Source organism: Euprymna scolopes, chromosome 14 (assembly GCF_053919585.1).
Source record: "Euprymna scolopes isolate OS-2025 chromosome 14, ASM5391958v1, whole genome shotgun sequence".
In the NCBI taxonomy this organism is placed as follows: Eukaryota; Metazoa; Mollusca; class Cephalopoda; order Sepiida; family Sepiolidae; genus Euprymna; species Euprymna scolopes.
The window spans coordinates 17,890,111-17,904,783 of record NC_136495.1 but is presented as its reverse complement, the minus strand read 5'-3'; the positions used below and the strand labels follow the sequence as shown (position 1 = coordinate 17,904,783).

Sequence of the window (14,673 nt, the reverse complement as noted above, 5' to 3'; positions counted from 1 at the left end):
AGTTTAATCCCAAAAAATAGAAAGAAATTGCTCGATGATTAAATATTTTTTTAAAAAAGTCAGAGAAAATCGAAAATTTAAAATGGACTCAGTCGTTTATATATATATATATATATATATATATATATATATATATATATATATATATATATATAATGTGTGTGTGCGTGTGTGTGTGTGTGTGTGCGCGGGGGGGGGGTACAAAGGTCTATCTCCTCAAAAAAGTAAAATGTTATATTTCCTGTTAATAGATTTCCGGTGCAGACGCAAACTCCACGATGTTAACGTTCCCTCATTCTTGTGTAGTATATATATATATATATATATATGTATATATATATATATATATATATATATATATATATATATATATATATAAAGTCTCCATTTTTTCGTTTCCTGATTCCGATTAATCGTCCCAACACTACTCGTCCCAACACTAATATATATATATATATATATATATATATATATATATATTTTTTTTTACATAGTGATCACCACTTATCAAGGCCCGGAAGCCACTCAGGGATAAGGGTTATTGCAAGTACATCACGTTAGTGAGGAGATTTTATGAAGTGTTTAATTAGGGGGGCGGTTCATTAGGAATTTGTTAACATTAGACTTGAAGACATCCAAGTTGTAGTCCGGAGGGAAGCAGGCAGACGGAACAGAGTTCCACAGGCGTGCAGTTCTAAGAAAGAAGCTTTGCTCATGAAATCCGCGTTTTGATTTAGGCACAGATATAGAGTGGGGGAAATTTTTCACAGTGGATTCAGCCAGACGGGTGTTTTTCGTGAAAGATTGGCGAGGGGGGACCAGGGATTGGAGTTCAGACGAGCACCTGCCATGAAAATAACGATAAAACAAGGATAGGCTCGCAACGTCTCTTCTGTGGGAGAGGGGTTGCAGGGTAGAGAAAAGGGCATCCCCCATTAAACCACGAAGTCTATTTTGTACTCTGTCAAGGCATGATAGGCTGTTTTTGGCAGCTCCTGCCCAGATATGGCAGCAGTATTCCATCCTTGGCCGTACTTGGCTTTTATATAGATAGAGAATTGCATCAGTAGTGAGATATCTTCTGGAGCGGTAGAAGGATCCCACCATCTTTCCTGCGACCTTGGCAACAGACTTGATGTTTGTGTTCCATTTCAGATCAGGAGTAAAGGTCAAACCCAGAAGCTTGTCAAAACACGGGGCCTCACCCAGACGAGAGCCATCCATCACAATTGATGCCAGCTTGGGATCAGAGCATTGATGATGTAAGGATAGGAGTTTGGTTTTAGATGCATTAAAGGTAACTAGCCACATCTTCCCCCACTGAACCACGCGCTCGAGATCAGAGGAGAGAGAATCCGAGAGAACTTCGTCATTTACAGCCTTTGATGTGTTGCCGTAGATGGTCGTGTCATCAGCATAGATGTCAACGAATGATTTAAGTATGTGTTTAGGGAGGTCATTGATGTAGATCAGGAAGAGAGTTGGGCCCAGGATTGACCCCTGAGGGACTCCAGTATTTATATTGCAGGCCTCCGATTTTTGTCCATCTACCACTACTCTTATGAGCCTATCGGAGAGAAATGATTTAATGATTGAGAAAACATTTCCAGTTATACCGTAGCTGGAAATCTTGTGAAGTAGACCCTTATGCCATACTTTGTCAAAGGCCTTTGATATGTCAAGAGCAATTGTCCTAGAAAGGAAGCCTTTGTCAAGAGATTCACTAATCCTGTGGGATATAACCGTCAGCACATCTGCGGTAGATCTTGCAGAGCGGAAACCATATTGTGTGTCACTAAGGTTATTCCTGCTGAGGTGGTTTACTATTTCTCTATTTAATATTGATTCCAGTAACTTACTCATAACACAGAGAAGACTTATTGGTCTGTATTGAGAGGGAGATGACTTATCACCTGAATTCTTAAATACAGGGCAAACTGATGAGGTCTTCCAGGGGGTCGGAAAGCACTTCTCCTTAAGGCAGCGCTTAAATAGTTTCGTAAGTATGGGAGCAAGTTCTGGTTGAAGCTTTTTTAACACTATAATTGGGATGTCATCAGGGCCAGTTGCTTTACTGGAATCTAGGTTTTTTATTAGCTTGGCGACCTCATGCACGGATATTTGTATGTTACCTAGCTTGTTCTGTGTTATAGGAGGAAATATGGGGAGTTGATGGCCTTCGTCGCATAGGGTAGAATTAGCTGCAAAGTTCTTTGCAAATAGTTTGGCCTTGTCTGACGCTGACGAGATAACCTCTGGTCCATTGATAATGGTTGGGATAGAACGCACACTTCTGTTCAGGATCCTATTTGTTATTTGCCAAAACTGGTGGGAACCAAGCCGCTGATCAGCTACCTTGGATTTAACAGACTGGGCATATAGCTCTCTTGCATTTTTTATTACTGTTTTACAGTGGTTGCTGGCAGTCCTGAAAGCAGCTTTAGTCTCATATATATATATCTATATATATATATATATATATATATATATATATATATATATATATATATATATATATATAGTAGTGTTGGGACGATTAATCGGAATCAGGAAACAAAAAAAATGGAGACTTTGGGGGGAATTGGAAAATTTTTAGCCCACTTCCAATACCAAAAATGATTCTTTTAGTGATTTTTGTTGTTTGTTTTTTATCTAAAACTTAATTTCTATTGCTGATACTAATGACAAAATGATAAATATTTATGGAGTTTAAGTTAGCTGTAAAACTAAAATTAATAGAACACTCCCCATGTTTATTTTTACGTTTGCAAAATATATGCATCTATTAGTCTTTTTTTTTTTGTGGTTATTCGAAAAAAAAAAAAAACAAGCTGTGTGTGCATGTCCCCTTCCGTGCTGCATGTGAGATGACGCCACAAAAAATAGTGAAGAAATGATGAATGTGAGAAGTGTGAAGGGCCAACGTTGCTTTCATAGTTTCACCAAGTTTCAGAAAAATCTAATGGATGAGGCAAAAGTTATGGGATGAAAAATGTAATTTTTTTGCATTTTGGGAGCATTTGTGACCCCTTTTGAGCTTCTGGGGACGCCTAATCCCAGTGAAAATGGATAAACGGTGCAATTTCACGCCTTAAGACATGTATATTTGAATAACCACTATATAGACAATCATATCAAGTTTTTGAGTAATATGAAGACTAAGCTACAAAAAGGCATTTTTTTTAACCCTAAAAGTCCCAGGGAGGGATGCGAACCAGAATTTTTCCAGGGTCACCCATACTGAATTTATATTAAGAACAATGGCCTCCACATTTTGGCAAAGTTTCAGGAAAATCTAATGGATGGATCACACACTTTGGGTCAAAAAGTGTCATTTTCGGCAATTTTGGGGCATTTTTGATTCTTTTGAGCCCCTGGGGATGCAACGGGATTTTTCGCAAAAAAAAATGTTTTTACAGTGCACATATATTTAATAAAATACAATTTCTGGCAAAATTTCAGGAAAAACTAATGGAATAAATACCAATGAAAATGGATAACGGTGCAGTTTCAGGCCTTAACAAATGTATATTTGAGTTGACCACCATGAAAAACATATATATATAGTCAGACATATCAAGTTTTTGTTGAGAAATATGAAAAAAAGAGTTACAAAAAGAGGCGTTTTTAGCACTAAAAGTCCCCGGGAACGCGAACCAGAATTTTGCCACGATCACCCATACTGGATTTATATTTTATAGAACAATGGGCTCCATATTTTGGTCAAGTCTCAGAAAAATCTAATGGATGGATCAAAAGTTATGGGGCAAAACGTGTCATTTTTTGCCATTTTGGGGCATTTTTGACCCCTTTTGAGCCCTGGAAACGCAACGGGAATTTTCGAAAAAAAAAAAAGTTTTTTTACAGTGCACATCTATTTAATAAAATACAATTTGTGGCAAAATTTCAGGAAAAACTAATGGATGGTTATCTGGAAATCGTCCAGACTAACGGACAGACGGACGCACAGATGCATAGACGCCACTAAAAACAGAGATCCCTCTCTGATAAATTGGGGGACAAAAAAAAATTCACTAACTAAATATTTAGAGATTATGCTACAAGTTTCATATTTTCACATATTTATTCATTGTGTTTAGTTTGGTTGTTTTATTGAGAAAATTTTGGGCTTTTGCATTGTGCTTTGTAGAACATCATCGAGCTTTGCATAGAGAGAGAAAAAATCAATACCATTGATATTTGGTGCATTTTAGGCCAGGAAACCGATATCTTCAAACAGCCTGATCTGATAGCATCAAAGTGCCAGTATGAGATGTTGAGGATCTTTTGGAAGCATCTAATCTGAGCTTGACGTTCCTGCTTATGCCAGCATGTGTGTGCGTGTGTGTGCGTGTGTGTGCGCGTGTGTGTGTGTGTGTGTGTGTGTGTGTGTGTGTGTGTGTGTGTGTGTGTGTGTGTGTGTGTGTGTGTGTGTTGTCATTAGCTAAAACATTTTCAAATGGCTTTGCGTACAGAGCCTCTACTGGAAATGCTTGGATGCGGCTAAAAATCCAGCCTTTTTTATTCTTTTTATTTTAGCCTCGGTATTTGGTGATTTGGTTAAAATACAAGGATTATCGTGATTTAGCTTATCTGATTAAATTGTTGGCTTTATTGAGCGGAAACAAAGTTTGAATAAATGATGCCAATCGTAATCCGCTAAATCTATCTAATCAACCAGTATTAAATTACTACCAATCTGAAAGATGCCGTTCAGAGCACCTTTCTTATTTTTTAACAAATAGTTTTGATCCATACTAAACAAGACGCATTTCCATTAATACGTAAAAGGGCTGTTGTGAATTTGGGGATATATTTATAGGAGCATCGTAGATGGGGAGTTCTGCAGCGAAATAGTTGTTCACATTACATTTAAGTTTCTGCATGTTGGTACAATGAACAGAGAGCAAAAGCTAGCAGGTCGAAGCAAATTGCTGTTTAGTATAGAAACCCTTTCCGAAATCTGGGGACCTTAGCAGTGAAGGGGTGTGATTTAGGTTATTGTCAAACATGTGAAGGATATTTTCTTTACGCTATATTCACGGTAGATGCTCTGCTGTGTTGTATTTTGGGCGCTCTGTCAAGCTTAAGTTTGAAATAGCATTTATGAGTCTATAAAAGGCGTTGCGCGTCTGTTCCTCTGTCCGTCATACTAAAGTTTGAAATAGCATATATATATATATATATATATATATATATATATATATATATATATATATATATATATATATAAAGCGTCGGGATGCGTTGAAAAGAAATCAATAAAGTGCTTGATCCCAAATGTTGGAGCTAAAGGACAAATTATTTATACAAAAACTATATGTTACATATTTCAATGCCGTACAATGGTTTTGATTTGTTTTTCATTTCGCGTGTCACTGATGATTTGTTTGGATTTTTAAAAGACTTTTAAAAGGCAAGTCCACTGTACTGAAACCATGGTATGTCTCTGAAACGTAACATATAGTTTTATATAAATAAATTGTGCTGTAATATATATATATATATATATATATATAATATATATATATATATATATACTATAGACTATAGTCTGGCATGAAGTGTTTCTAATGAAAATTAAATCGTACGGTATAACTGGACGAATATTAGATATAATTAAATTCTTCTTAGACAAAAGGGCCACCCAGGTTGTCCTTGATGGACGTACATCAAAGCAGCATAACATTAATGCGGGAGTATCTCAAGAGTTGATCTTTGGACCACTATTATTCCTTATATTCATTAACGACCTCCTTAATAACATTGTGTCCGCGACGGGTATATTTTCCGATGATACATGCTCTATAACAGGCACGAAAGAAAAACGGCTGTACACAAATCTAAGACAATGGCAGAATCCTTAGAAAACGGTCTCCAGACCATAGTGGAATAGGACCGAAAACGGATAATAGCATTTAATGTTTTTATTCATTTTCTAAGCTGCTCTCCTTTAACGATTGCAAGAAACCTTTCCAACCACCGATACCTATGACTAATAACTCTACCTGAGAGCTCTTCCTTCAAACGCTTTGGTCTAACATTCATAGACAACATGAACTGGAACAAATACATTCAGGACATTGTGAAGACTGCTGCAACGATGGCTTCCCTCTATCATGCTAGAAAGTTACTCACGCCTGAAAGTACCCTGTATCTATACAAAACCAACATTCGCCCGTGCATTAAGTATTGTTGCCATATCTGGGCTGGGGCATTTACCCCTAGTCTGTCCCTCTTTGATAGGGTCTAAACAAGAGTCACCGATCTAATTGGTCCTGCACTGTCAACGAAGCACCAAGCTCTGTCCCATCACCGCAATGTTTAATGGATTGTACTTTGATTAACGCATTGCACTTGCGACTTCTCGACATACATACCCTTGACAATCTCGCTTAGCAACAAAATTACATCCCTTCACTGTAGAGATCCCTAAATGTCGAAACCTACTCTAATAGTTTCTTCCCTTAGGCAGCTGGACTTTGTAATTCTCTTCTCGGTACTTGTTTCCCTGGGTGTATTGACATGCAGAAGTTTAAATGTAATGTAAACCAACATCTTGCTCATCTCTCATAAACATGGTCCTAAATAATAGCCCCTTACGGCTAAGTGGCGATATGTATTGTTTAGAGTGAATGTGAGTAATATATATGCTGGGGACGCAAAAAAAAACGAAACTGTCATTGTTAAAAGCGTTCACCGGCAGGTGTTTGCAAGTGACTTGATTAGGCGCACAAGTACATGTATTTGGTGACTTTAATGTCCATCACAAAACCTGCATTGGATTCTCTACTTACACAGATGCAGCAGGCAGCACAACTCATAGCTTCTCTATAACTCATTCCCTATCACAAATTGTTACGTTTCCAACCCGTTCCCCTGACCAGGAAGAACAACATGCATCACTTCTAGATCTGTTTTTGACCACAGTTCCCGATGATTGTATAACGAATGCCGACAGCCCACTTGGGAACGCTGATCATGCAGTGATAATGGTTGAAATCGCCCTAAACTCTAGACCCAAAAATGAAGAGCCAGTGCTCAAAACAACGAAATATAAAAAGGCTGACTGGGAAGCCATCATGGTTATCTGGCAATCGTCCAGACTAACGGACAGACGGAAGCACGGATGTACAGATGCATGAATGCCACTAAAAACAGAGATCCCTCTCCGATAAATTGAGGGACCAAAAAAATTCACTGGCACATAATTGATAAAAATGGTAGACACCCCGACCCTGAGAGGACAGAAGCCATAAAGAACATGCCTGCTATTAATAATGTGCAAGCACTCCAAAGTTTTTTTTGGGGGGGGGGGGAGCTAGCTAACTACTACCAAGTCTTCATAAAGAACATGCATGACTTGCGCGCTCCACTGAAAGAATTACTGAAGAAAGAAAAGGCCTGGGATTGAACGCCTGAATGTCAAGCGGCGTTTGAAGAAAATCAAGGATACTTTAACATCGGATCTTTTTCTTACACATTATTATCCAAAGCTGAAAATAATAGTAGCGAATGACGCAAGGTCATATGGTGTTGTATTGTTGTATTGTATACTTCATATAATGCACGACAGTACTAAAAACCCGATCGCCCATGCATCCAGATCGCTACTACCAGCCGAGTGACAGTACTCTCAGATCGAAAAGGAAGCATTAAGTATCATATTTGCCGTAACAAAATTCCATAGATACTTACATGGCAGAAAAATTACGTTGCAAACAGATCATAATCCATTGCTTACAATTTTCGGATCCAAAAAATGCTGACCGACATATACTGCTAATATACTGCTAAGATGAAGTACAATCTTACTGAACTATGATTTCACACTGGGGTATTTATTAGCCATGCTGATAGCCTATCTAGATTGATACCTATGAAAAGGAAACCTTTTGAGAAATCCACCATTGCTGCCTTTCGTACTGACTGTGAAATAAAGACACTGATAGGGAACACAATTAGAGAGCGTCCGGTATCACTACCTGAAATTAAAAAAGAATCAGATAAGGATGATTTTATCTTCGACATCAAAAACAAGATCGCCATGAAAGACGGCAATGTTCCTGAAGTATACTCGCTTTGCGACGAGGTTTTACTATATGGTGAAAGAGTGGTGATTCCAAAAGGTCTTCAGAAACGAATTCATTAAGAATTTCATTAAGAATTTCATTAAGAATTTCATTAAGAATTTCATTAAGAACACCCTGGAAAAAAGGGAATAAAGAGCTTAATGAGAAGTTACGTCTACTGGTCTAACATGGACAAAGGCAAATGGAGATGATAGACTCTTGCACAGGTTGCACCCTCGCTGCAAAACCCCACCCACTACATTCAAACCCTTACCGGAGACTTTGCAAGTCCGCTCGACGACCACTATTACTTAATCATAGTCGATAGCTACACCAAATGGCCTGAGATATTAAGGTGCAAAAGACCGATAACTGGGACAACAATAAATTTGCTACATGAACTGTTTGCTCGTTTTGATGTAGTAGATTGCATCGTGAGCGACAATGGAACTCAGTTTACGTCTACAGAATTCAAAAGTTTTTGCGACACGTTCCAAATTAAACACATAACCACTCCACAATATCACTAAAGATTGAATGGGCAAGCGAGACGCTTTGAGGAAACTCTCAAAAGAGCACTGAAAAAGACTTAAGGGGCTCCAACAGAGAACAACAATTTCTACACGTGTATAGGATTACACCTAATCCTGACACCCCCAACAGCGGCCTCACTAGCGGAAATTATGTTTGTATAGAAGGAGAGATCCGTTTTTGACAAACTCTTATCAAAACAGTCAAGACCACCAGTGACCACTTGCGTATCCAGTAAATGTTTCATGCCAGGAGGGATGATTTTCTTCAAAAGTTACAAAAATAACACCTCATTCTAAGATGTGTCTACGATCATTAAGAGAATCGGTGATATGGTATCTATCGTGCATGGACCGAAACATACCCATAAACGTCACCAAAACCAATTAAGAAAATATCGTGCCGATGATACCAGTGATATATTACTGTTTGAGGAAGAACAGATCGACACTATTTTCGATACATTTAATCTCGAAGCTCCCCAAACAACACCTGAACTAAAACGGTCGGTTCGCAAAAGAAAGGTCATCGATCCACTTATGATCGATCCTAAACGGAAAAAGTATTTACAGCTTTTACGAACAAAAAACTTGGAAAGAGTGTTGGGGACGTACACCTATTACCGGGAATAATGAATTATTCCATGACGTCACTTCCGTGTACATGACGTCACTTCCGGGTACGAGAAGCGGTTTACCAGAGAGCTGAGCTGGACGGATGGTCGTTCACAAGTAGTCCTGCCATGAGCAAATATATTATTCAATTTTCCCTTTTATGTATTTTTGTTAAAACATATTTAATTGTTACTGTGTCTTCCTCGTCATTTATTCAACCACTAACACCACAACAATGTGTATATATATATATATATATATATATATATATATATATATATATATATTTATATATATATTTATATATATATATATATTTATATATATTTATATATATATATTTATATATATATATATATTTATATATATATATTTATATATATATATATATATATATATATATATATATATATATATATATATATATATATATATAATGGTATTTTCACGGTAACCAACTGATGATCTCTGAAATAATATTAGGACTATTGTGAATTCGAGAAAGTTTCGGCCAGCTAGTTTTTAGAAACTAGAGACCTCTTCAGGCGACACAGCTTATACGAAACAAAAGATTGCAAATTTTGCTTTCGTAAAAGCCATATAGTCTGAAGAGGTCACTAGTTACTAAAAACTAGCTGGCCGAAACATGCTCTTTACTGTGTAGCAACATATTACTGCTTATGTAAAAAAAAAGTATATATATATATATATATATATATATATATATATATATATATATATATACGGCATAATCGCGTTGACACACCGGTTCTCGTCAGATCACCGAAGTTAAGCAACATTGAGTATGATTAGTATCACATGGGTGACCATTTGGGGATTCTAGACGCTCTATGTGCACTCCGTTTACTCGATATTTGTTTCCAGTTGTCCTGTATTTCACTTGCTACTGGTATTTAACAATGTGGTCTCAGGAGAGGTGGGTTAGAGATTGCGCACCTTCTGCCACAAAAATTTCACGCGCAGGCAACCTTTCGTGGATATCCTTAGTCTGTCCTAGAATGAAGGAGTCTGTTTATATATATATATATATATATATATATATATATATATATATATATATATATATATATATATATATATATATATATATATATATGAAATTAAACTGTTTTGTAAATGAAGAAAATCGTTCTTGGTGACGAATGGTTAAAATCACTTTGCAGGCTGATTTCGTGTCACGAGACCACGGTTGCCGACATTTGATGTAAGCTATTATATAATAGGAATTAGGAATAAAAGCCAATTGTACCGCACTGTACATGCCAAATTGCACTTTGATTATTTTCCGAGACGTATCGATAATTTTTGTGGCGTCGTATCGATTTAATTATGGGTGTGCCCCTGATTCAATAACAATGCATACTTGATGAAGGATGTCGAAATTGTTTGAAAGACGCCTAAGATAACTTCGTGAAATTGTCCATGCGTAACCTGACTTGAATGGCGCAAATCTGTGTGTGTGTATATATATATATATATATATATATATATATATATATATATATATATATATATATATATAAGCAGAGAATTTCTTTACTTTTTTAAAGTTACAACATCATTTGGAGTGCATATTTATATACTAGTTGAATACTCGGGCTTCTATCGTTTATACTTTCTTTATTATTATTATTATTAGTAGTAGTAGTAGTAGTAAGTTCTCAGACATCGTGGTACTCCTGCCTACAATACGTGGGTCCTTTTGCTATCAGATAATGTAAATATTCCGATTCATTTGATTTGTGGTTAAATCGCTAATATTAACTGATATATTAATAGTAACTGATTATCCATAATGGAGATTTGGTTTCTGTCTGCTTGCAGGGAAACTATAGTATTGCTTTTGCTTTCAGTAATTTCTCAGAAATCAAAAAGAACCTTCATAGGGCTAACACTTGGCTTCTTTATATTTGTGTGTCGGTTTAAGATTCTCACGACCTCTCAGATCTTTAGTTCGTAAAGCAACAGAGAATATTTTTCTCTTTAATTGATTATAAAACTATGCTATAGTCGATCTTTCTTGTGGTCTTTTCTTGGTCTGCCGGATTTCAGGACAAGAATTCTTCTGGTCTGGTGGAGTATTCAGCTTAATGCTATTACTTGAGACAACATCACTTTTAACAGGTGCACCATTCCTCGTATGAAACAGTGTGTTGCCATAGCGATGAGATCTTAATTGAACTTCAAATACCATATTATTATAAACATGTGGTGAGGGTTTACCTGTAAGGTGAAGTATTCTCATGTCAGTTTCTCCTGACATGAGAATACTTCACCTTCAGTGAGCCCGAAAATACTCGAGAACGGTATCTAGTATTGTATTGCATTATCTAGTATTGTATTGCATTATCTTTTATTCTCAAGGGTGGGGGTATAGCGTAGTATCTGTTCTGTAATCATGGTTACAGCCTACTAAGGACCTCCTTTTTTGGAGGGAGCGGTAGTAATATACTAACAAAAATAGTAACAATATAACTTGATTATTTATTAAAAATGGAGATTTGTTATCTGTCTGCTTTCAGGGGAACTATGCTACTACTCCTTGTTTCAGTACATTCTCAGAAATCAATGGATCCCCTTGGTATGACTAACACGTGATTTATTTATAAGATGCTTGAGTTGATTGAGCACTGTTTGTATATTACTTCCCTTCTCTACAACTGACCATACAACTATGTTATAATTTATATTTATTGATGTCCTAACTTGGCTGGATTCCAGTACAAGAATTTGTCTGGTCTGGTGGAGTATCCAGTTTAATGCTGCTACTTTTTGCTAACACCAATAGATGCATCATTCCTTGAGTGAGTTAGTCTGCAGCCATGATGAGAGAATATTATTTGGGATTCGAATATAATCATATTTTGAATATTTAGTCATATTTTTTTTACCAAAAAAAGTCACCGCTCATCAAAACCAAAAAGCCACTCGAGGATAAGGGTTAATTTTGACATGTGACCTTTGAACTATGAATAAAATCAGTAATGGTGGCTGTAAATTGGTCAGAATTCACTATTTAAGAGAGGGGGGCTCAACAACGGCTTGAAAACGGCAATGTTGTAGTTAGTCAGGAAGCAGACTTATGATATTTCATTCCATAGACGGATAGTTCTAAAAAAGAAACTGCTCATGGAAACCTCATTCAGTTTTATGTACACAGAGAGAGAAGGGGTAATTATTGGCATTGGTTATAGTTGGACGAGTTCTTGTTGTAAATGTTTTACAGCAGGAGGGACCATGGATTGGAACTTAGCTGATTTTATTTGTAGATCAAAGTATCCTCACGTTGGTGTGTTGAAATACTTGTAAACCAGTGTAAATGGATAGTGAAGACACTAGAGCAGCGTTTCTTTTTTTTTTTTTTTTTTTTTTTTTGCTGCGACCCACAGCAAGAACTACAGTTTACATCGTGATCCATAATACTTAGGTGTAATAAGACAAACTCTGTTAACTGGGTTCATTTATTCAGCATTCATATGCGTATTTCTTAATGATCTGCACGTTGTTTTATTAATTCGTATGAATAAAATATTAATTTTTTAAAAATAAATAAGAACAAAATTCCGACACAAATATTAAAAATATTAAAATATTACAAATATTAAAAAATACAAATATGAAAAATTACAAATATTAAAAAAAAATTTTTTAATAAATAAATAAATAAATAAATAATAATAATAATAATAATAATAATAATAATAATAATAATAATAATAATAATAATAATAATAATAATAATAATAATATTGCATATTTTTTATTCCCTTTTTTTTCTTTTTTTCTTTTGTTTGTTACCACTCATAAAATTTTTAAAGCAACCCACTGAAGGGTCGGGACCCACAGTTTGAAAAACGTTACACTAGATGATGATGTCGAGTAGGCATTCAAACTCTATCCATAAAAGGCAATGCTTGTGCATGAATAGGCTTCAATAAACATAACGCTGTCTTAACTTTCGGCAACCTACACCCAACGGCATAATTACTCAACTGAATACATCGTTGTTATTTATAGAAGGGATTTGTTTTCCTTTCGTTTGACGCTCCTTTTGTTGCAAAAGTATTATAGAAGTTTGCCTTTACAGTTCATGCGAAGATAAGCTCTTATAAATATACTTTACGTTAATTCCTTTGAAGATGTCTTTTTTTTTTCTGACCGATAATACTACAAATATAACATTACTAGCAGGCCGCCCGGCGTTGCCCGGTCTTGAAATACACTTAAATATGATATTTTGATGAATGCAGATTTCGTATTTATTATTATATTATATTGGACCCAATATATAGTAATAATGACTTGAGGGTGAATTGTTGTTATTATTTCGAGATCTTACCAAGCTGGCCATCATTATATCGTATGAAACCAAAGATTTTATTGTTGGCATTGGTTACCCCGAAATTTTTCTAGCTAGAATTCTTTCAAGAAAGACATCTGGTACTTACAGGAGGGGAGGCACGAGAAGGTTGCCAACAACCTAAGTGAAAGTTTTTTTGTGAAACGAACTGGATTCGAACTTGAAACAATCAGGTCGTTAGTCCGCAGTCCGATAGCCACTAGACCATCGTTACCTCACAAACCCTGATTAAATACTGGTGAGACTTTTCTTATCCTGCACTCCAATTCGTAGTCCACACTTCCTTTTTGGTTGTTTGTAAAGCTTCCTAAGTAGGTGAAGTTGTCAACAGTCAACTTCAGCGATTTTTTTTTTATTGAAGACGTTTGCAGGTTGGTGGTGTGCTTCAAAAGCATGTTTTGAGTTTTCGCACTGAAATAAAGACCAACCCTTCGCTATCTCAGTTTTGACCTTGTTGACAATGCCACTGCTATGACAGCACGTTCTTCTTTGAGTGACTAACGTTTTAAATTACAATTTTTATTTTCTTCTTTGTAAAATTCAACTGTTAATACCTTTATTTTTACAAATCTGTAACCATTTTTTTTTTCAAACAGATCGCCACTTAACAAGACACCGAGTGGAGTTCAATTTCGACCACGAGGAAGATTTTCCGAATGTCCTTCCAGTCGTTCTCAAAAGCCCGGGAAGCATTTTGAACTTCAATTTTACTAAAACAGAACTCAACTACAATGTTCCCGTATATATGCGAACGAAACAATCGAAAAAAGTTGTAACCCTTGATATGCCACCAATTACAGTAAGGCATTTTGTCATTTTTTTCCTTCTTTTTATTGCGATTTTTTCTTTGTTACTTCTAGCGTTGAGAAGATTAATCGGAATCGGAATCGGAATCGGAAATATCGGAACTTTTGAGGGAATCTGAAAGATTTTTTAGCCTATTTTTCGATCCCAAACGAAATTCCAAAACGAAATAAATATTTGATTCCCTCACGATTTCTTATATAGAGAGAAGGCAAAATGTATATGTGTGTTTGTATGTCTGCCAAAAACTTTCGACACACGCGACGGACAC

The 14,673-nt window shown here is 36.1% G+C and overlaps 1 protein-coding gene across 2 annotated transcripts in view; it reads left to right on the top strand.

Annotated features, from left to right (window-relative positions):
- LOC145292881 (A disintegrin and metalloproteinase with thrombospondin motifs 16-like) overlaps positions 1-14,673 on the top strand; it is a 91,924-nt gene that overhangs the window by 4,072 nt on the left and 73,179 nt on the right. For both annotated transcript variants that reach the window (XM_080139002.1, XM_080139003.1), the window contains exon 2: positions 14,195-14,397. In XM_080139002.1, coding sequence (XP_079995128.1) covers positions 14,195-14,397 — 203 coding nt within the window. The remainder of the gene's footprint in view (positions 1-14,194; positions 14,398-14,673) is intronic.